Raw genomic sequence first — 23,546 nt, forward strand, 5'->3', positions numbered from 1 at the left:
GATTTTGTAAACAAAGATGACGTGGAATACATTGTCAGCAGTCAGTTATTTTATTTAAAAATGTGACCAGTGTCATCTGGCAGTTTTTTGATGGTTGATTTTGAATTAATAAAATATGAAGATGGATGTTCCAACCAGAAAACATTAAACAAGGTGTCATTTACTCTCTGACATGACTAAAATTGGGTTAGATGGGTTAAAATTTCACACTACAAACTTTCATATATATATTATTTACTAAATTCATAAACTAATTAAAAAATATATATATAATATTTTTAATTGTTTTTTTTTTAAAGTTAGTTTTCAGTGTTATTTTATAGTAATTGGAAATGATGATGTAATATCTGTACCATGCAAGCGTGTTCTTAGGGAAGGGCAATATTTTCTTTTTTTATTATTGAAAAGACAAATCTGGTGTGTTTTTGTGTGAGTTGCATTGTCAGGGTCTTGGTATACACTAACAGCACACTGTAAAATCTGGGATATCAGTGTGAACTGGCTAGGATCAGTATTTTCAAGTAAATTAGATTGCATTCAACTTTGTCATTACACATGTATGTGTACAGGGAAATTAAATGCCTTATAGAAAGTGCTACGTAAGGAAAACCTGCTTAGTATGTGCAGTACTGTGCAACTGTGGCAGAACTTAAATTATTTTTATCAGTTTTTTTTTCCTGTTTTAACTGATTTATACTAGTTAATTTATAGTGCTCTTTAGTGCTAAGTTTTTGATGAGACAAGTCAAAGTAGAAGACAGGATTCTTGTAATTCAACTGTCGAATTACATATGTCATACATAGTTTTACTTTGACTCTTCTACTGTTCAGAGGAAATTGTAGTTATTTGGCACATGCAGATTACCACAGTAAATGTTAAATGGCCACTTATAATAGCGCTTTTATCCAAAGTGATTTACAGTGTTTATTCCCATTCACACACACTGGTGGCTGCCATGCAAGATGCTCACCTGACCCACCAGGAGCAACCTGGGGTCCTGCCCAAGGACACTTCGACACGTAGCCGGGGATCGAACCATGTACTTCTATTTATGCTTACATTTGTCACCATTGACAGTTTCTAAAATCTAGCCGACACGCTCAACTTTTTTCGATATCATCACATTAGCTATTAAATAACCGTTTTCTTAGTGGAATGCTTGTAGAGTGAAATACATTCCCTTTACGATTGTATCCACACACCAGCACACTGAAGTGGCTCTGACACCTCTGCGCTCGACTCCATTCCGTCAGGAGGCGGTGATGACGATTTCCTGGGAGCTTTATGGAAACACGTGAGGAGCCGACGCATGCGCAGTCGCTCGGGAGCGCGTAAGTTTACTGTTGGTGGTGCAAAGTACGTGGCACAAAGCTTTCGATATGGAGGTAGCAGCTCTGGTTGCCTTGACTTTGTTGCTGGGTGCACTGGTTATTCTCGTCGCATTAGCGGTGGGCAGGCGGAAAGAAGAAATAAGAGAGGAAAAAGAGCAGTCGGGCGAGTTTCCCGGTAAGAGCTAACTAGGCTACACGTCAGCTAACGTAACTCTAGCTAGAAGCAGTGTGTGGTGAGTCACTCCTTCTGTCGCCACTTGTTTCTGGTGTCGTTGACAGGTTGTCTGCTGCATTCATTCATAACGATCAGGGCGAGCAGGAGAGGAGAGTGTGTGTGTGTGTGTGTGTGTGTGTGATAATTTATTGCTCACACACAACGATTCTTTCAGCGATTTAAAAGAAAGTGAAGCAAAGCAACTTTTAAGCGCCGTTTGTCACAGCAATCAACTCGTTGACAGAGGCTGAGCAGTTTCTCTCTAAACACTGCGTGTTAGTTATGCTAACGTGGATAAGCAGCATGCACGTTGCTGAAACGCATGAAGCTAGTGCTACAGTCCATGCAGAAGATTAAACTCTGGCCGTTGATTCAAGGGTGTGATCATTTCGCTAAATGTATTATGAGTTTTAGTTGTATCCCTGGTTTACACTTACTGGCCCCTTCTTCAGGTGCACCTGTCCAGTTTAATGCAATCAAATATAGAAGCTCTACTATGAATTCTACATTTACACGGTTATAATTTCTCAGTTTTAAAGGTGAAAATGTCAGAAAAGTGATATTGCTACTGTTTGTTTATTATTGAGGTTGTACTTGAGGGAATTGTATTGAGAGGTAGTTCTAGTGTTTGCAACCCTATTGAAAATAAGCAAAGGATGTAAGGGTTTACTAATGACGTGGCCAGTGAGTATACGATCTGTGTCCTTTACTACTTATCACCTGCTTTGTGTTGTCCTCTGTGTCAGAGGTCTTTTAAAACCAAGATGCAGCATCCTCCAGGATTTAGGTTGTTCCGTGGCTGTGAATGTAAATGTTCTTCCCTGTTGGTCTCTCAGCTGAAGGAACTGCTGCAAAGGGTCTTGCAGCTAAGAAACAGAAGCAGGAGAAGCAAGAGAAGCAGCGCAGCCGTAAGGATAAGGCTTCACAGCACAGTTTCAGCCATCCGCTGTTGGCAGCATCACTAAAGGTAAACTGGAAAACATGCATACAAATAAACACACTGTAAGCCTGTGGATTATGGACATATCTGTGTCAACACCACACATCCTTCATCAAATGAAGATGTTTAACAGGGCTGTGTATTTGTGATCAATTTTTAAATATTTGTTCGCAATAGGAGGCAAATGCCTTTTACTGATGGATACCTTCTCAAAAGTCGTTGTTTGAATACATGCGTACTTGTGTCCATGTACTTTTCAGAACCACAGTGCGAATGTGACATGCCTTGATTTCAGCAGTAATGGAAAGTACCTGGCATCCTGCGCTGAGGACCGCACAGTTCGGATCTGGAGCACCAAAGATTTCCTAGATAGGGAACACAAGTGTCTGCGAGCCAATGTGGAGCTCGATCATGCTACACTGGTCCGCTTCAGCCCTGACTCCAGGTCTCTCACTCTCTCTACTGAATTTCTTAGTTGAACTAGGCCCAACATATTAAATGGGACTGAGAATTTAAGGAAACTTTTTCTTATATGAATAAGTATCAACATTAACCACATTGCAAGTTGGCTACTGCACGTTCACTGAAAACTAACAGAATCCAAATATTCATAATTTAATTGATTATGTCTTTTTAATCATTTATCATTTTAATTATTTATTTTGTATGGTGGGAGGTTTTTGCTCTGGATTGCTAGTCAGTGTCAACATACATTTTAAAGTTGCAACAGTAGCATTCAATTTGGCCAGAAAACACATTACACAATTTCAATGTAAGCACTTCAATTTGGGAAAGACAACTAGAAAAAATAAAGTGACAAAAACAGGTGTAAATTTTCTTTATCTCAGAGCCATATTACACATATTTAAAACAAATATACAAAACCATAAGACATGGAATTTATAAGAATGCTAAAACAGAAAATTTCAGTTGAAATTCTGAAATCAGTATTTACAAAGCTTTTCTTGTTAAATTTGTTTAAGATTACTTAACAGTCCAAATAATTGTAGAATAATTGCAGTAGCGATAATACAAACACAATAAAGATTACGCTTTAACTAAAGTAAAAGTAAATCAGGGGTACTTCATCTAAAAATGCAATATCACTTTACACTTTACAAGAGCCAGGGGTAAGATCATTTATATTTAATATTATATTGCAGAAAAATTGTCTGTTTGATTAAAAAAGAGATTTTATGCTCTTGTTGTGTTTTGATTTGAAATCTTTGTTTGCAGTTGTCCTTTTTATGAGGCCTGTAATTTGTAAATACAGATTAAGATTTAATGAACACCCTACATGCCAGTAATATGTGTTCAGAGCACTAGTGTGTCAAACAAAGGTTCATCTTGAATTAGTTTTTGGACATAGACATATTCAATCCCACCACTTTGTTCACTAACACTCCTATTTTCACTGCAGAGCATTTATCACATGGTTGGCCAACGGAGATACGATCCGTGTCTTCAAAATGACCAAGAAGGATGACGGCACTTTAAGCTTCAAAGCTGCTTCTGAAGACTTTCCACAGAAACACAAGGCTCCAATCCTCAACATTGGCATCGCAGAGACAGGTACCGAATACAAGTAGTCGCGTGTGATTTGTCATTTTTATTTTTACTGTATTTTTAGAAACATTTGATAGTCGACTTTTATTCAACCAAACATTTATCACCTTCATGAACTGATTGAATGATTTATTTATTAGTGTTTTAGTTTTAACTGTTGGTGTCCCTAATAAACTGATAACTGAGTGAAAAAAAAACAAACATTTTTGGAACAGTACCAACATAGACCCTTTAATTGAACATAACATCACTATCACTGATCTTCTCTCCTGTCTGCACACAGCTTACTTCGGTCAGAAAGTCCAACAGAAGTTGCTTAGTTATTAGTTAGTGTATAGTAGCCTAAGTACATTCAGCAAATAATTTCACACCTTTGCACACTCCAACTTTCAGTTGCGTATGTAAGTGAAAGGTTTATTGTGACCTGCAGCTCTGTCTGCATGAATATTTTTAATTAATCTGCACATTCTGATAGATTTAAGCCAATGCCGATTGATCAAAAATGTCAAAGATTGATCATTTGGCTGATTAATGAGGCAATTGGTCGAACACTAGTCTTAAGATGCATGTAGTGCTGATTCTGTTTTTTGTTTAGTTTTTTTTTTTTTCTTCCCTCCAGGAAAGTTCATAATGAGCGCCTCCACGGACACTACCATCCACATCTGGGATCTGAAGGGAGACGTACTGGCCTCAATCAACACTAACCAGATAACCAATTCTTATGCTGCCATCTCCCCGTGTGGCAGGTCAGTGCTATCCCTCTCTCACTTTCAGTTTCAAAGAACAGGTAGGCAGCCATAGCTGTGTAATTTATAAACCACTTGCCTCATGTCTAATAAAATGTTTACAATGCTGCTATATTTTGACTTTACTGTATTGAGCAGTCTTATTAGGAAAACGTTAAATGAAGAATTATATGTTTAATTATGTTAGGTGGAGATGTAATTGTGTTTTGAACTGTTCAGGTTTGTAGCTTCATGTGGCTTCACCCCTGACGTAAAGGTATGGGAGGTTTGCTTTGGGAAAGGAGGCGAGTTCAAAGAAGTGGCACGAGCTTTTGAACTTAAAGGCCACTCTGCAGGAGTTCACGCATTCGCCTTTTCCAATGATTCTCACAGGTAATGAAAGCTTTTCGGAATTGATCCTGAGTCACCAATCTGACTGTAAAGAAATAGTTCAGCGTCTTGGGGAAACTGTAGCCCCTTTCAGACATGCACCGGAATTCAGACATTTTCCAGACTTTCTGTTGGGTATTGATATCAATGGAACGACAGCCAACATTACTGGGATGTGGGTAGTCTCGTCCACCAACTCTCGTGTGTTGGTAGGCAAACACTTTCACTTCGGCAGCTTTGTTTTTGCGTCGTGCTCTGCCCCCAACTCGAATTTATTCACAAGTGAGAACGCATCTCACACGGACTATCTCCCAAGGTTGGCTACATGTCTGAAAGGGAAACTCCAGACAATGTAAGGACTTGATCCTCCCGACATTCATGCCGAGTCCATGTCTGAAAGGGGCTATACTTTACTTTCTTAAGATTAATAAGCATGGTGCTAGAGGCAGCAGCCAGTTAGCTTAGTATAAACACTGGGGGGAAAAAAAGCTACTCTGGCTGCTTCATAAGTAGAATTTGTCTTTTGAACTTCCAGCCTTGTGATTATCACTTTATACAAAATTGAGCTGTAAACAATACAGCGATCATTTAACAGAACTACTTTCACCTGCATCTGGATTTTTTTAATGCAGTGTGGCTGTCATGTAATTGTGTCATTTTCATTAATTGCATGCATCAGAATGGTGACGGTCTCTAAAGATGGTACATGGAAGCTGTGGAACACAGATGTGGAGTACAAAAAGCAGCAGGATCCCTACCTCCTGAAAACGGTCCCCTGCATGTCATCAGAAGGCAGCAGGGTGGCCTTGTCTCCAGACGGCCGGGTAGTGGCCATCAGTGACGGATGTAATGTGGCTATGTACAATGCCGCCACTGGCCAGCTGGAGGAGGAGCTGCACTGTGTTCACAGTGAGGATATCACTGATCTCAAATTTGACATCAACGGACGCTTCATGGCGTGCAGTGGCGACAAGGCAATACGAGTGTTTCACAATGCCCCAGGCTACCGGGCGGCCATCAGGGACATGGAGGACATGCTGAAGAAGGCCCAGAATGAAGCAATGAAGCAGAGAGTGCAGCAGCAGATAAAAGAGGCTCAGAGCGCCCTAGACATGGTGCTTGCTGCTCCTGTTGATTAAAGAAGCTGCAAGAAACTACGCTAACTATCACTGATTGTGATTCAGATTGTTTGACTGTAACTCCTTAACTTTTTTGCAACATCAGCTCTCCCTCTGCCACTAAATGATCTGCTCAGGGAGGAATGGAATTTGCATGCAGTTTTAATAAAGAATATGTTTTTATGGAAAGGTAAAATTGTTAGTGTTCAGATCTTTTATGTTGTCGTTATTGTTGTTCAATGATGTTTGATCTCTGCTGTGGTTTTGATATGTGCTTCCTGCAGCTTCATGTCCCTCCTCCAGTGAAAAATGTGTTCAGCTTATTGTTACTTTAGTGGAGTATGCAGAAATGGTGAAAAGATTATTACCATAATTTCTGTTGAGGATTGTTTTTTTTTTAATACATGCAGCGCCATAAATGAAACATCATTAATCTGAAATTTAATGGGATAGGTTTCTGATATCAAATAACATGGGCAAATAAATCCTCTAAGTACTGCTGTTGGAGGTATGATACTGTGTGTTTTTCACATTGTTTATTTTGGGTGAACCGATCCTCTAAATTACCTGTTCACCCAAGCATAACCCATTTTTTCATCCTCATTCAGTAAAATCTAAACTAAACTGGGTCCTGAAATACATTCAGATTACAACTACAACTAACGAAGAATGATTTCATTATATTGATAAAGTATAGTTTGTTAAATAATGAAGTAGAAAATGTTCAATCCAGTTACCCAGAGCCCAAAGTAAGATTTTCAGTGTGTCTTATCTTGTTTTGATAAATATCTTTGACTCTAAACTGTTTTTTTTTTTTTATACTTATTACTTAAAATTATGAGTGGATTATCACAGTATTTTTTTTTTGTCCATCACTTTTCTTTTAAACTTATTAATTGTTGCAACTCTGATTTGCAGAGAGATTTACTAATTTATAGTTCATTGAAATCCACAGTGCTGTTTATATACCCACAGAAATAAGTTATTCAAGAATTAGAAGATAAAATAAATAATGTTATTGTCCAACCTAATATTTTATTCACGCAAAACATCTGCATCGAAAAACAAAAAACATTCCATAACAAAAAAGCCTTTTTTCATTTTTAAATAAAGTTTTTGTTATTAAAAAAAAATAGGTTGTGTTGAACCGGAAGCAGTAGTCGAGCAGCGAGGCACGTTTTCCTCTTCCAGTAGCAGCAGGAGCAGCATGGGACAGATCGTTGTGTGAGGAGATGTCTGTAGAGATGGTAGAGCTCACAGTGAAGGCACCAGAGCCAGTTCGGCCGACCGGGATCTTACAGCAGAACCGCGTCTTCCTCGATTTCTTCTGGGACTTAGCCAAACCGGATCAGGATGTCAGGCTGAAGGCGGTGGAAAACCTGATCCAGTACCTGAAAAATAGCAACAAGGTGAGGCAGATCACTGTCACTAAGAGGCTGGATGTAAAGCCAGCATGGTTTATTCTGCAGTATTAATTTCAGCAGTGGGGTGGGGGATAGTAGTATTCATATCATTATGAAAAAAGATCAGTCATGTTTTTATAGTAAAAGTACTGCTTTTACATTTTTACTAATGAAAAAGTTCATTATTGGCTTTAATTTAGTCATTGTTTTCATATCATTGAATAATAATAATAATAATAATAATAATGGCTGGTTGAGATGGCACTTAATGCATCATGTTTTACAAGCCCATGATACAATTCTGACGATTATTATTATTATCTCAAATATGGAGTTCCTCTTTCAAGATGGGGGACGCATGATACAATTAGCAAATCTTTACTTTCCGGACAGAAAAAGAGTAGTATGAGACTTTGTAGTGCTTCTCCTCATGGTTCTTAAACAGCTGCACTCACCTTATGACGTCACACCGTACTCAAACTAAACCGTAAACCCTGTGATCTGTTGAAATGTCGATGTTATAAAATGTATTTCTTTTTTACATGTATGATAAATAAAAGCAGCTTTACCAGACTGGGCAGAGCAATATCTGTACATCATGGTGCTCTGTGTGTACTGCAGGCAGATGAACGGGAATATGCCCTCAAAAGGCTGGTGGAAGGACTGGCTCATACCCGAGAGACTGCGAGACCTGGATTCAGTCTGGCTCTTGGACAAGTAAGCTGAAATGAACTTCAATTCAGAGACTTGGCTGTAGCAGTAATAAAATATTAGGTTGACTTATATTTGTCGAAATCTCACCCAATAGTTTTTTCAGAGCTTTTCAACCACATCTAACACTATCCATAGCTAATAGAGTGGGCTCGGTGTCATCTTGTCACACAGAGCCAGGCAAACAGTTTTTCCCTGTTTCCACTCTTCTTGTCCAGCCAACTGCTTTCAGCTTCATATTTACCGTGTCAACATAAGAGGTGCATAGATATTTGGTTTTCATTAAGAAGATAACAATTATGCATACATTTCAAAATGTTGAACCCGTATTGCGGACACTTTTTAATAAGGGTACAAATATATCATGACTTCTCTTTTTCGCCAGTGAGAAAAAAGCAAATCATTATGACATTATGCATCTAGTTAACACTTAATAGATCATCAGTCGATGGATGTTAATTCAAAGTTTTTCATTCATAATAAGTCACCCGGAATGACATGAATGAATTCATTGATATGGGTCATGGGAGGTTTTGCTTTGGAGACTTGGCTGCAAACCACAAATGATCAATTTAGGCTGCAGCAGTAACTACTCTACCAATAGTGGGTATTAAATTAAATTATTTAAATCCAGTTCAGTTCAGTTCCACTTTATTTATATTATGCCAACATCTCAGGGCACTTCTCTTAGTGAGGTCAAAGTTATAGAGAAAACAAATCCCCCTTGAGGAAGCACTGTGTAGCGATAGAGAGGGAAAACTCCCAACAGTCAGCATGTATTGACTTTAGCATTATAATCCATTTTTGTTTTTCAGGTCTTAAATGCCTTTGAAGACATCTCTCTGCAGAGTATATTTGACAGAATCAAAGAAAAGCACAATTTGCAGGCAGTGAAAAAGGTGAGAGTGTGCGTGTGCTGTTTGCTCTCTCAGCTCCAAAAGGCTTCCTTAGGGATCACATTGGTGAATGACAAAATCTTTTCCTTTTTCAGAAACTTGTCAGAAATGCTATGTTTGGAAATTTGTTTGGCGTTCTCGCCCTTCATCAGTCTGGCCGCCTCTCCAAAGTAAGTATCCTCCCCACTGCTCATCACTCTGTTCTGATCTGTGAGTCGGCCTGATGAGCCATAGGAGACTCTGTCTTGACATTTTTTGTCAGTGTTAGAAAATGTGGACTGTGTTTTTTTTTTTTTAACAATAATGTTATTTTAAAGACATGCATACGTGTCAAAATAGTAAAGGTTAAAAGTGGGTCCCTTAGTTATTGCAGCACAGGTCTGGAATATACAGTATACTGTGTGTGTGTGTGTGTGTGTGCGCGCGCACGTGCACGCAGCTGCAGTGTTGCATAGTGACTTAGTCTCTGAGCTCTGTCTCGTTTTTCTTCAGGAGCCACAGGTGGTGTTGGGATGTGTGCAGCTCCTCCAGAGCCTCAGCCAGCACAGACAACATGTGAAGGACCTGCCCACTAAGACCATGATGGACATCCTCACTGAGGTGACTGTTGAGATACATATTTATCTTAGAATAGTATATCTCTCACTTAAATCCTAATTGCCACATTAAGTCGTTTTTTGTTTTTCTTGTTATAGTTAATTCATTGTAATGGAGTAATTCCATTTTTTTGTATCCAGAAACCAATGTTTATGTCTCTGTCAGATCCCAGAGGACGTGTTTGAAGAGGTCCTCCTGGGTGCTTTGCAAACTGACCTGGTATCAGCCTTCAGGACTCCAGAGCAGCTGCAGCTCCTGCTGGTAGCACTGCAGCGCTTCCCACAAACTCTTAAACCCAAAAAACTCAAAAAGCTGCTGGGCTCCTCCACGATCATGAACACTGACAACATCCCAAAGTAAGAAAACCATTTTTGTTCTCCTCCTAATATGTTTTTAAGCAAAATTTTTATAACCTCATTGTGCTGGTTATCTGCAAAATATATGCACCAGGTTCTTTCTTTACATTTACTAATTTATTTATTTGATTTGTGGAAAGTCCAAGCAGCATGTGATTCTCTCCGTCAGGTTGACAGAAGTGTTAAAGATGGCGGCCCGTTCAGTGAAGAAGGAGTGTGTCCTCCCAGCCGTGGTCCTGGACCTGCTGAAGCTCTCTCTAAAGGAAGACAGCTTCCAGCTCTTCTGGAATAAAGCCATCATCAACGGCTTGTTAAAGGAGCAGCCGGGTCCAACTCAGTGAGTCTGCCTCCACAGAGCAAAAGTAGCAAGAGGCAAGAAATGTTGAGGGCATTTCTGTGGCCAAAAACATCTGTCAGTACAGCTTTCACTTCCTTTCGCTAGGTCCTGAAAATTCTGAAAACCTTTCCTCTAAAAAATTCCTTAAAAGGTATTATTATATTACGCTGTATTACTAGTGTTTTTGCATGTTTACCAGCTTTCAGGAGGTTTTATACAGCTATAAACTAAAACGAACGTGTTTTAACAGTGAATTCCATTTGCAGCAGCTGTTCAGTCTCAGTCAGCACCATTACACCTGTGCCAAAAAGCTTTCACTACTGCCAATACCAAAAGCTAATACAGGAATATTTTTTTAGTAGGTTAATCATACTAGTTTTTGGTAGGTGCCATTTATTGGGCTAAATATATCATAAAGAATTGTTGTTCCATCTGCTCTTATGTTACTTATTGGCTTTCTATCATACTTGAGACTATGACCGTGTTTAGTAAATTAGTAATTATTTAGTAAATTCTTAAATAACTTATTTAGTAAATTCGCCAGTTTAAAAGTTTCCCAGAGGGATTTGGAAATAACTAGTGTTTCTTTGCATAGATTTTTCCACTGTTTGCAACTGTCATGTGGTGTTTTGATGACGGGGCGGATGTTACGGTGTCAACACCATGTTGGTTCTGCTTGATTGTTCATCTTTATGATTTAATTTGTCACTATTATATATTTTCTTTGTTTAGCTACACTCCTAACATGTTGGTTTTGGCCTCTTATGTACAGTTACCTGTGCTTCCGTCTGCTGGGCAGTGCCCTGCCATTTCTGTCTGTAAGCCAGCTGAAGGAGGTGCTGTCTGGAGAGGTGATGATGCACTATGGGGAGCACGTCGTCTCTGCCCAGGTCAGTGGCCCTGTCTAGTCCACTCTATAATAGGTATCCACATTATAAGTTGTATCCATACAATCTCAAAAACCAACAAGTTTATTGTGGAGGTTGGAGTTGCATGAATTTTATCATATTAAGGCTAATTGTTAATGGATAAAGAGGCTGTGTTAGTTTGTATAGATATAAAGTTTATATGCTGGTGGCCACTTGGACATCAATGAAAGAAGTAAATCGTCCTGATATCCTAATGAATTAAGGAGCTAAAAAAGCTAGAAAATGTAAGATTCTTCACCTGGACCTGGAAACCCAAACTTTGCTACAATTATTCAAAACTGATCCAAATGTATTAATACCTAATTCCTAACTATTAGGTAAGCGATGACTTAAAGCTTCGCCATAATATGGTCAAAATAATTTCAGGGTATTTGGTTTGCTGAGGTTTGTGAATTTTAAAATGGAATGGTGGTCAAATTTGTTGAAATGCTGAGGATATAAGACAATCACAAGCTCTCCGTATGTTATTTGTATAGTTTTTTCTTTTGTATGTTCATTTCCTAATAAAAATGTGTTACATCTAGCATTTAACTGTGTTGGTTCCCCTCCTTTGTTACGAACTTTTAGCCAGTTTGTGAGACATCCATCATCATTTCAATTTCCAGAAACCAGACCGCTTCAAGCTGGCCCCAGAGATGGACGTCTATGTGTCAGACTTCTTGCAGGGCTGTCAGGACTCAGACAAACAGCTGGCAGTGATGGTGGGCTTCTCCTCCCTGACCAACCAGGGCTACCCTGTGGTGCCGTCAGTGTGGAGGGTGGTGCAGCATCTCCAGCCAGCAGCTCTGCAGAACTACGTGGAGTGGCTGAAGAGCATGTTCTTGCAACCTCAGCTAGACAAGCTGCTGGACTTCAGCACTCACAAGCAAAAAGACAGAAGGGAAGGACAGGAACAGTGAGTATACAGCACATACATGTTATATATTTAGCAAAAGATACAACATGTCGGCTTAATTTGAATAGGAGTGTGCAGGGAAACCAATTAGACATCAACTGTTGCTCTTCCTGCCTCAGGAGGGAAAACTCCATATTCCGTCTGAGAAAGTGGATTGTTGCTCGACTTGCCTCAATCATTGACATCCACCAGGTGAAGAAGCCGGCGAGTCTCATCATGGATGTGGCCAGGTAAGACCTGCCTCTAGTGGAGCACTATGGTCTCTGTGTTGTGATGAAGATCAAGCTGCCAGTTGATGTCACTTTCTTTTGCAGGTTTGTGTTTTTCCATGCTTTCTTTAGTGCCAAGAAGGCCTCAGCCGACATTGCAGAGACAAAGGGGAAACTTTCTGTCCCAGTGGATGACAAAACCAGAGGAGTGCTCGTCAACTCTTTTTTTGGGTGAGATGAGGTGTTTTTACACAGACGTTTGTCAAAGGATTCTCGGCTAGTGATTGCAGCGAGTAATTGTAATCCCTTCTTCTCAGCCTTAATCATAAACCACAAATAGCATTACATATTCATACATATGAAATGAAGAAGCCAACGTTTAGAGAATGCTACTATTAGCTATTGCTATTGAAAGCACAATAGGTTCAAATTCTGAAACAAGTGTCCAAAAAACATAACTGTTTTCTGTCTGCCAACTATCCAGACTCCTCCTGTCTATGCACCACATGCCGCTTAACGAGGACTCGTCCGAAGGCGCAGCTGTCACCCAAAAGCGAGCACTGGGCGTGACAGCTGATGGCATCATGTGGATCTACCACCTGGTCCAATATGCCCAAGTCCTGCTTAACCAGCCAAAAAATGTTCAGAGCACGCAGCCCTTCAGTCCTGAGCAGAGACAGGCCTGGGACAGGTAGGACGAGGACACTTCTTTAAACACAGTTCTCTGTGGTCTTTGAGTAGGTCAGGAGAAAGACGTGATCACACAAAGCCTAATTCTGCCATTTTATCAGATGAAATTAGAATATTAAAGCCCCATATATACATGTGGAACGAGCAGTTGGATTTGACTTTCCATAATGTGTTTGATGGCTCTCCCTCTCCTTGGTCTTCCACCAGCATGCTGGAGTCAGTGGCAAACCTGAAGAGGAAAGCAAAGAAAGGCCAATCAGCAGAGAGCAGTGCATTCCAGCAACTCTTTCTGTTGGTCGGCATGCACCTCTTCAAGGTACAATATCCTACTGCTGTTGTTAGTCACTGTGTTTACAGGCACAAGTAACCAGGTTACTCGGCGATATCAGCTTTTTCGGGTAATCGGGGAACAACACTTACCTACAGCAGGAGAGTAACCAGATTTCTTCTCCACCTCGGACCTAGTTTGGAAGCTGGCTTACAGATTTTAGAGGAATAGTAACAGCAAATGCTGCTTCAATTGTTTGGCTGTGTTCATGCTGCTGCAGACTGATGGCACAGAGGGAGAAAGAGAATGGAGATCCATGGTGCAAATAACCAGTGACTTCACAGTGACTGATATGACTGAGTGATTGATATATGACAGAGACAGCTGACTGTAACCTGGGTACCATGTAAATGCACTGATTGTGTGTTGTGTGTAGAATGCTGCAGTAAAAAAAAAGAGCAAGATAACCTATTTGATCCCGAATAGTAATAAATGCGTTTCTCCTGAAGGCCCCCGAAGAGCTGCTGGACATAATGAAGGACCTGCAGAGCTGTGTGGACAAGGCTCAGGAGAAAAAAGCCAAGAAGAACAAAAAGAAAAAAGGTGAGGCCTCATTCAAATAGGCCACCTGGAACTGTCCAGAAGTCCACACTGTGCACATTATGTTTGTTTGTTCTGCACACAGGCTAAGGTGTAGAAGATGATCTTCTTTTTCCTGTTTATTTAAGCCGTCATCAAAACTAAAATAATAATAATAAGACTTTGGAATTGTTTCAGTGCACACAGTATGTGTGGTGTTGCATTTATAGTACAGTTTCACATTTCCCTCATTTCCATAAATATTACGGCAATGAAAAAAAAGCTAATGTTACCCTGTGTCCGCTGGAAGTGTGAGTAAACAGCTGTTTCTTACACATTTTGCTGTGTCAACAAAATGAGGCGTTAATATTTCCGATGTTGTCAAGTGTATGAATGTGTGGATATTTCTTGATGCAGCTCCAGCGCAGGAGGAGGAGGAGCCTGAGTGGGTGGAAGTGATGGTGGACATTTTGTTGTCCCTGCTATCCCAGCCGAGCCGACATATGAGACAGGTCTGCAAAACCGTCTTCTCCTCCATCTGCCCCCATGTCACTGCAGCAGCCCTCACTGCCATCTTGGATGTAAGTAATGTACATCTTCATTTGTTGTCAAATAAGTCATGAATGAAGCTGCGTGTAGACATTTAATAAAACATTACCCAGTCACAGGGTCCTCATCTTGTCTTTTATTGGCAGTTTGAAATATGGTTTACATTGTGATGTAACGAGTGTAAAATTGTCCATCTGAATATTTTCAGATGTGAATTAATACACAGTTGGTGTTCCATTGTGTATTAACATCCGTAGGATAGTATGGGATTGACTCTAAATGATCCCCAGTGTGACTCATTGATGTTTTTGAGCTTTTTGGACAATAAGAAAAAGCTGTGGCTTTAGCAAAATCTGTTTACTCATTGTCTCAATAGTGTAAACTTTAGTAAATACTGTACATGATCACTCACACTTACCTTGCTTATCTGAATTGCCCTGCTAACGTTGGTCTTTGGGCTTCCCGTAGGTCCTGGACCCCGAGAGGGATGATGAAGATGACAGTGCTGTAATTGTCACTGAAGACGGTGACCCTAACAGGACCCAGAACAAGGAACCAGAGGATGAAGATGATGAGGAAGAAGACGAAGAAATGATGGTAGGTTCTCTGTCATCATATCATTAACATTCTCTTGTCATCGTATATCCTATATTCAACTCATGAGATTTATTTATTATAAGTAAAAACATATGTCTTTACTGTTAGGTGTTAGTGTACTAATTTAGAGAAAACTCTTGACACCAATATCTTTACACTTTTGGTTATATCTGCCAGGATGACAAGTCTGATGGAACTGATGATAACTCGGATGAGGATGAGGATGATGAAGCAATGGAGGAGGAGGAAGAGGAGGTGATGGAAGGAGAGGTGGACCTAAATTTCCGTATGGAGCTAATGAAGGTGTTACAGCAGCAGAATGCTCTGGTGGGTGTTTTGGCTTTTAGCACATCCAGGTGTCACTGCTTTGTGTGTACTGTGTACTAACTGATTTGTGTACCGTGTACTCATTTTGCCACCGGGAAGCAGTACAAAAATATAAAGAGTAACCACAGCACCGATGTGCCAAACTTTACACCTACTGAACATTAGCATGTCGGTATGTTGATGATAGAAATCTTACCACTTCTAGATGAGCTTGATCATGTCCCACACTTATATGTCCAGAGGTTTTATCGTACTAAACATTAACAGTGACCAGGCCACAGCAGAGATGCCATGTAACATTGAGTGTTAACATCCATTTAAACAGATTAAAGTTAGCTTTGTTTGTTTTTTTAAGTTGATTTCCTAACTGGAAAATGTGTTGCCATGGTAACGGAAGGGATTAGGGAAACCTGATTTCTAAGTAGATTTCTCCTGGAGAAAATGATTTTTCTGTCATGTATCCATGTATCCAGATTTCTGTGTGTCCTCATTTTGAAAACAAAATCTCAAAGATAATGAAAGTAACGGACTGCGGACTGAAAGTCTAAACAAATCGTTTCTCACCACAGATTTTATTTAATGAGACGGGTTGCACTGTGTAACAGCTGTCTATCCCCCCACGCGCTCATATTGAAGACACTGCATCAATATAAACACAGCATAAAAAAGGAAAAGAATGTTATGAAGCAGCATCTTCTAACTATGCAGTGAAAACCTGTGACCCTAACTTCCAAAATAAGTTAGAGGGGGAGAAGAAATCAGATTACTGGTTTGCTGCATGAATATGCAGATTTCTATATACCAGGTTTCCTAAGTGCATGCAAACTTTTTCTGCAATTAACCAATTAAGCTGGTCTCTCTGAGTAACCTGCTTACTTAAGTGCATATAAACATAGTCCCTGTGTTAAACACGTCTCTGTTTTAATGGGATTATGTCCAGGCCACAGAGGAAGATTGCAGCAGTGATGAAGATCTGGATGATGAAGCCATGATGAAGCTAGATCAGAGCCTGTCAGCCCTTTTCTCGGAGCAGAAGAAAAAGACTCAGGCCAAGAAAGACGAGAAGACAAAACTACAGAAAGAGAAGACGCTGGTCAGAGACTTTAAGATCAAGGTATCGCAATCCCCACTGTCTTTTAAAGAATTTCTATGCACAATTTCTAAAACATTCTTATTTGCCGTCTAACAATCAGATTTAGATTTAACCTGTACTTGCATGACAAATACAGCTCTGAGGTGTGTTTAGCTCATGTTAGCTTAGCATAGAGGCTTATGAATTAAAAGAATACACATTCTACCACCCTCCTTTGTTTGACTATTATAGGTGTTGGACCTTGTTGAGGTGTTTTTGGCCCGGCAGGCTGGTAGCCCTCACGTGTTGGGGTTAGTGGAGCCTCTTCTCAACATCATCGACAGAGGAATGAGCTCTGACAGCGACCAGCAGGAGCAGGACTTCCTCCGGCGAGCTGCAGATATCTTCAGGTAACGCTCTTTAGCTGTGGACGGGGATGATCTGTGTCATTCCCAGATTTGACTTGTGGTCTTCATCATAGAGGTTTGTTTTTTTGTTTTTTGTATTTCCACGATTACATGTTAAGCACAACGATGCTTTTGAATGGATGTAATTAGTTATTAATATAAAATTTCACACACAAAGGTTTTAATAATGAAAACAAAACTACTCTAAAAACAAATGTTCACTTCAGCCTCAGGGTTGTAATTGCGTTGTAAGTCAGTGACGTATGAAATGTCTCATAGTGACAACACTTTGCCCATTGTGGTCCCCGATGCAAATTTTAATAAAAGGCACATTGGACTCGTGCTGTCATCGAAGTAATAAAGCATTAGCTATAAAATTATTTATTCTAAATCATATAGGTCAGAGCTGCTGTACACATTAGATTGTACAGGTGTACCTAATAAAGTGACCGGTGAGTGTATATACGTGTAGAGATTACACAGTTACTCTTCTAAAGGGTCTTGTGTTGAATGTTTAGGTATTTAATGCTTTCTTACCCTTAGTGAATGATAATGTTGCCTGTATCTGTTCTGTTTGTTCAGGAACCAGCTGTGTAGGTCCAAAGTCTACTGCAGGACTGTAGGTGACAGACAGGGGGAGCTACATGACCTGCTGGAAAAACTCGCGACTAAAGCCCAGAAACTGTCAGACTCTTCAGTCTGCCTCTACTACTTCAGGTGCAACCTAAAGTTTAGTGACTCAGCTGAATAAGTAGTGTAAAGTTCATTATCAGGGTTATTATCATAACTCTGTAATAAAACATGTATGTTATGTTTGGTCCAACACACTGATAAAAACATTTGATGCATACTTGATCAAATAATTTTCTAAAAGTCCACTTGCTCGCTTCTTCTAAACATTTTATTGTATCAGAGTTTTCATGAGCAGATGAAGTTGAGTTATTTGTCGTGTACCTGTATGTGTTCAAACTTGAGGCTCATCTCTGTGGTGCTTCGTTGAATCAGAAGTCATTTTTTAAGGATCAAGAATTAAATGTCAGTGCCTACATATATTTTGAGTCTGGTGACTTTTGTGTTTCGCTGATGTTGAAATGTCCTTGCAGTGCTTCTCTGTATGTGGTGAAGGTGCTGCGAGGAGCTCCTCCTGCTGAGCCCAAAATCAAGCAGGCTGGAGAAAAAGCTGAAGTAGATGAGGTATGTTCACCACAAACTGGTTCATGTGCTACTTTCGTGTTCACTTAAAGAAAACAAGCCAAACAAAATTTAAAACAAGACAAAGAAAGGCAAAGCTCTACTTCTCCTTTTAGGTCACAAGCACAGTGCAACTGTTACTGTTGCATTCCCGTGTGCATTATTTTGTCTAGCTTGGCAGCATATGAATTCCAGGTCCGCTCCTGTGTTTTACTGGATCATGAAGTGGGTCAGGGGCTGCGTAACAATAATCCATAGTTTCATTTTCATCTGTTTAGGAGCTGAAACAATTAGGTAATTAACAAAAATCTCTTATTTTCATCACTAAAGCCATTTCTAATCGAAAATGCCAGATATTTGTGATTTCCACTCCTTGGATATTATTATTTTTGGTTTTTTTAGTCTTCTAATAAAGTAAAGTGAGCATGTTTAGCTTAAAGACTGTGGTTGACAGTTTTCAAGAAAGGACAGCATGTACAGCTGTGCCATGCACATGCACGCAATTTCCAAAGGTAGTCTACACTACTGTACATTTGCAGCAGGTGGATGTTGAATAACTGCACCAACTTTTCCACATTTTGACTTTTTAGAATTTCCAGTCTGTCTACTCTGTGAAAATTGAGAATATGCAAGAAAGTATGGGGATGACATCATGAGCAATACCAGTGGCACGTCAAAATGTTTTGTCTCATTTAAATTCACATCTGTAATAACACAAAGTTTTCTGACCTTATATGGTTTTTGTGTGTGCAGCTGAGGTATATGGGGAATGTGGATGTCAATCGGGTCTCCATCATCTTCAGAGAAGCTCTGACCTCCTTCATGATGAGAAGGAAGAGCCCTCTGACCGCTCAGATGTTCACAGACATGTTCACCAGATTCCCTGTGAGTGCAGCTACACATCTCCATTCAGAGAACCCACATTAGTTCAGGAAACCATGTAGACAGACAGCAAGGCTTCGCTGGCAGCAGCTAACAAATGATGTGTGTTGTTTCCAGGTTTTGTGTGTGAATCTGTTGGATACAGCAGTGCAGCACATCACATCGGGGGTCAGGGATCACCAGCAGGTAAAAGAAGCATCTTGTTACTCAAGACATACAAGTACAAATGAGAACTTACTCCCTCATCTCCTCTCATATTGTACCGTTCAGGGCCAAGCTTGTGTGTTGGTGTTGCGGGCAATGCAGAGCAGGGAGGTTCAGCAGCTGCTGAGTGGTGCTCAGTGGACGGAGCTCTGCATGAAGGTCACAGGTCAGCTTGCAGCGGTAAGTCAACACAACTTTGTATCACAGTGTTAACCCTAAGAAGTAGCTGCATCTACAGTAGTTGTAGTGAAAGCAACAATTTTTTTTTTGACCATTTTTTTGTCAACTGGTCAAAATTCAAACATTGCATTCTAGCATCTGTGAAACATGCTTGTACATTGGGCCTGCTGCCTCTGCACAAAGGCCGCGTGACATAATTGATGAAACTGAATATGGAGTTTTGAGTTTTGTTAAAGCGGAAGGTTGTAATGGCTGAGTCATGTGAGTCATGACCCTAATTTACTGTGGAAGCCCCTGAAGCAGACAGTCCCTGCAAGGAAGGCAACCAACAATCCCTGAGTTGAAATTGGTTTATAAGAAAAAAACGTGCTAAATTTCCTTTACATTTTTTTTTTTTGTTTTAAGAAGTTAGTCCTCACCCTAAATATAGCTGAAAGGAGACAGGCAACTGTTAGCCAACACATTTCATATTACCCACATTTTCAAGTTTAAGAGAATTTTTAATCATACAGTGTATGTGTTGACACCAGAACATCACACTCACAATTCTTAGTAAGGATGCTCTGACCTGACACCCAAATGTATCTGTAAACCTCTGTGTGAAACTGCTTAAGAATAATATTGTATTTACACATCAGCACAGGTAGAGATATTCATGCCCCAACATCCTTTAGGCTTATTGAAATCCTAATTGTATTGTTCTCAAAGGCTTATGAGGTTGCCTTGTGCTGTGATGAACGATGATTAGAGCCAGCACTGCAATCACTGTCCTCTGTGTCCTTGTGACAGCTTAGGGTGAATGCAAGCATAATTATATGCTTCTACAGTTCTTCACCGAGTCATTTCACCTCTTTGTTGCCTCGTCTTTGTCATCCTAGACAGAAACCGACCTGCCAAATGATATAAGACCTACACAAAAGTTTGTGATAAGATGGTGCACCATTCCTTCCCCCTTTTTAAAAGGCTTTGTAATAAAAACAGTTTTTCTATGCAATGTTTCATGCAGGGTCCCATTATTTAACATTTATACATAATACAAAAACATTCACTTCACAAAGAGGTCACAACATTAGCAAAGATTTTTAGGATACATAACATGATGTAAATGTAGTTTGTGTGTGTGTCTGTGTGTGTATAATAATTTATTTATTTATTTTTATATATATATATATATATATATATATATATATATATATATATACATACACACACACACACACACACACACACACACACATTTATAATTTTAAATTCTTATAAATGTTTGCATACTTCTTATAAAGCTAAAGGTCCTAAAATGCCACCACCAGCAGAAAATCTCTAAATCTAGTTTCACAGTTAAAACTAACTGCCCATTTAAGTGCTTTTCATTTCAAAGTCTGGGCATGTAATTGCTGTATCCCTCTGTAGAGTCTAGCTGGATGCATGTCATCTTCTCTTCCTTGCTCCAGTCTCATTTCTTGTCACTTCATTTCTGTTTTTATGCCATAATTAATTGAGATGTAGCAAGTGCGTTTAGTAGTCTGTACACACAGTTAAACCATGTCTTGTCATCTTCTCCCAGAGTCTTCAGCAGCTTGGACCAACTGAGAGCAAGGTGGTGAAGGAGAAGGTGTTGAAAACTCTTGAGCTCTGTCAGTTTACAGTCAAGCTCATTCACCAGCAGGTAGGTGACATGAGGAAAAACATGAGAAAGAATGGTTAATGTGTTTTCAGTCCACACTCAGTCTGTGCCTCTCATGCCCACACTGTATAGAAGTTGTCTGTGGACCTGGAGCCCCTTCAGAAGGTCCTGCAGTCCCTGACCAGCATCATCACTTTTAAGAAGACTGGCAAGCTGGAAGACACCTACTGGGCTGTGATGAAACACTTTGGAGTCATGTGAGTAATTCTAGTGGCTTCATCTCTGACAGACACCATAACTTGTTTACTGTAAAATCCTTCTGTACATGCAGCATGTCAGTAATCAGCTGTCCACCCATGTAATTTTGCTACTATGGTTCACTTAATTTGATGACAGTCATCGTCTATTTAAAAATCTGTGACACTCTTCTTTTTATATAAAATAAAATGATTGGCCACCAGAAGTTCAAAAATAAGACAAACTGAAAAGTCTGCCTCCCGCGACTTGTTCAGAAAATACCAATTGGACATGAGATAATTGGTTTGAGGAAGGTCTCGGTCCCAAACGTCTGTGCCTTCAAATGTGAGGAAGACAAGTGTTCAGACTTTTCCATTCGTCTCATTGAGACATCATTGACACATGACTGCCTTTCTTGATTGATTTTAATATTTTGCCTGTGTGTGTGTCACGTCGTTTAGACTGAAGGTGCAGTGACAGGGCAGGCTCTGTGCCAAGGGCACAGTTTCTCTTTCATCGCACACGTCGGGTCTAATAGAGCCGATCATAAATACTTAGGGATTGAGTTAGACAGCAGAAATTCGTTATTCTGATTTCTATATTGAAGAACAGCTTGTTTCTCCTTTTGCAAACAGAAAAACCATCATACTAATTACCTATTGGTCCCCGTTGAGCTTGGCAGAAACCCTGAATGCTCAGCTTGCTGCCACAACCTTTAAAACGCTGGACAATGTTTACATAGTGCCATTTGATTCATTATGCGAGACGGCTATTGCACTTCCTCTGTAAGGCCATAGTATCTAAGCTGCCATGAAATGTAATATTGTTGATACCCATAGACAACAGGTCACAGGAGAGGTTAGCTGTAGTGTTGCCATTCAACGTCCACGGCCAAGTATGATGTATTTGTTAAATCATTTTTGAATTAACACAGAAAGATTATTTGTTGATTCCCCAGGCTGATAAGTTGAGTAAACTTCTTAAAATGTGTGTGCATTTTTCTCCTTGTGTATTAAAGCCGTCATGTTGATATGGCATGTTTTCATAATCACAGGAAACCTAAAGTTGAAAAGACAAAGTCTGACAATAAGGCCAACCAGGCACCAGCTCCCAAGAAGAAGAAGGGCTTTCTACCAGAATCCAAAAAGCGTAAGAAGCGTAACAAGCCTATTTTAGAGACAGCAGCAGACCACTCGACCGCCACAGACACACCAGGAGCAGACAAAGGACAAAGCAATAAGAAACATGAGAAGAAAACTAAACAGAAACGACCGGCTGTAGGAGCAGCGACTTCTCAGCCCAGCCCAGCCAAGAAGAGCAAAGCACAGTCTGAAAACCAGCCAGCAAAAAAGAAGAAGAAGAAACCCAAACAGAAGAAAGGAGGAGGAGGAGGAGGAGGAGGAGGAGGGCAAATGTAAAGTGGACACTGCTATTTAAATGGACTCAAAGAAAATGTTATTTCATTTTGAAGAGGCTATGTTTACGCCTTTCACCATTCTTTTTACCTGGCTGCCAGGTCAGATCTGGCAATGTGTTGGCAGATTTCAATATGACATAGCTCCATATTGAAAAACTTTAAATGTTTGGAAAGTGAATTAAGAGAGTATTTTTCTTATGGATGACTGCTATTGATTTAAAAAAAAAAAAAAAAAAAACAAAACTATCCACAATAAATTCATTTATCATCTGGAAATCTATGACAGCTGTCTCACTTCATAACAGTTCAATCAGTTTTGCAATGCAACCTTAACAAGAAACATAACTGAAATGTAATAAACAACTAGATGAGCTTTCCATTACGTCGTCAGAGCTCAGGGCACTTTCCCATAGGTACATGTAAACATCTTGCAATCAGACACCTCCCTGGTATTGTATGATGTATAACTTTAGGTTCTTATCCATCTGTTAGTGTTGTATATTGTGTTTACAAATGGAAAAAAACTGTTAACTAGACAGACTCCATTACATAACTTTCCTATTAAATGGTACTAGGCTTTGCACAGGGTTTGATGTTGCGAGTCTTTGTGCTGTAAACTAAGGTGAGCAATCACAAAGAACCCTAATTCGCCTGTCAGAAAAAATGATGTATTGTCCCACAAATGGATTACTATACAGGACATGA

General features: G+C 39.8%; 2 protein-coding genes across 2 annotated transcripts; both read left to right on the plus strand.

Annotated features, from left to right (window-relative positions):
* The first annotated feature begins 1,296 nt into the window (after positions 1 to 1,296).
* On the plus strand, positions 1,297 to 6,791 carry tbl2 (transducin beta like 2). The gene is made up of 7 exons (XM_067494829.1): positions 1,297 to 1,506; positions 2,382 to 2,512; positions 2,746 to 2,930; positions 3,906 to 4,057; positions 4,671 to 4,797; positions 5,017 to 5,169; positions 5,846 to 6,791. Exons 1-7 carry the CDS (start codon positions 1,380 to 1,382, stop codon positions 6,303 to 6,305), a joined length of 1,335 nt encoding a protein of 444 aa, XP_067350930.1. The 5' UTR covers positions 1,297 to 1,379; the 3' UTR covers positions 6,306 to 6,791.
* Positions 6,792 to 7,452: 661 nt separating this feature from the next.
* On the plus strand, positions 7,453 to 23,121 carry mybbp1a (MYB binding protein (P160) 1a). Its single transcript, XM_067494826.1, has 27 exons — positions 7,453 to 7,693; positions 8,309 to 8,404; positions 9,214 to 9,297; positions 9,390 to 9,464; positions 9,787 to 9,894; positions 10,057 to 10,247; positions 10,417 to 10,584; positions 11,357 to 11,474; positions 12,119 to 12,408; positions 12,528 to 12,638; positions 12,723 to 12,848; positions 13,102 to 13,308; positions 13,515 to 13,623; positions 14,085 to 14,178; positions 14,572 to 14,735; positions 15,172 to 15,300; positions 15,478 to 15,627; positions 16,568 to 16,741; positions 16,952 to 17,109; positions 17,689 to 17,823; positions 18,210 to 18,300; positions 19,051 to 19,182; positions 19,297 to 19,365; positions 19,450 to 19,563; positions 21,128 to 21,229; positions 21,320 to 21,444; positions 22,479 to 23,121. The coding sequence occupies exons 1-27, from the start codon at positions 7,517 to 7,519 to the stop codon at positions 22,840 to 22,842; spliced, it is 3,861 nt and encodes a 1,286-aa protein (XP_067350927.1). The 5' UTR covers positions 7,453 to 7,516; the 3' UTR covers positions 22,843 to 23,121.
* The last annotated feature ends 425 nt before the right edge of the window (positions 23,122 to 23,546 follow it).

This window comes from Channa argus, chromosome 24, assembly GCF_033026475.1.
Source record: "Channa argus isolate prfri chromosome 24, Channa argus male v1.0, whole genome shotgun sequence".
Classification (NCBI taxonomy): Eukaryota; Metazoa; Chordata; class Actinopteri; order Anabantiformes; family Channidae; genus Channa; species Channa argus.

Excerpts from the sequence above, each read along its gene's own strand:
- tbl2 (XM_067494829.1), top strand. The coding sequence starts at position 1,380 with ATGGAGGTAGCAGCTCTGGTTGCCTTGACTTTGTTGCTGGGTGCACTG. Across the intron at positions 1,507-2,381 it reads GCAGTCGGGCGAGTTTCCCG|CTGAAGGAACTGCTGCAAAG; the intron begins GTAAGAGCTAAC and ends TTGGTCTCTCAG. Across the intron at positions 4,058-4,670 it reads CATTGGCATCGCAGAGACAG|GAAAGTTCATAATGAGCGCC; the intron begins GTACCGAATACA and ends TCTTCCCTCCAG.
- mybbp1a (XM_067494826.1), top strand. The coding sequence starts at position 7,517 with ATGTCTGTAGAGATGGTAGAGCTCACAGTGAAGGCACCAGAGCCAGTT. Across the intron at positions 12,409-12,527 it reads AGAAGGGAAGGACAGGAACA|GAGGGAAAACTCCATATTCC; the intron begins GTGAGTATACAG and ends TTCCTGCCTCAG. Across the intron at positions 19,564-21,127 it reads TCACAGGTCAGCTTGCAGCG|AGTCTTCAGCAGCTTGGACC; the intron begins GTAAGTCAACAC and ends ATCTTCTCCCAG.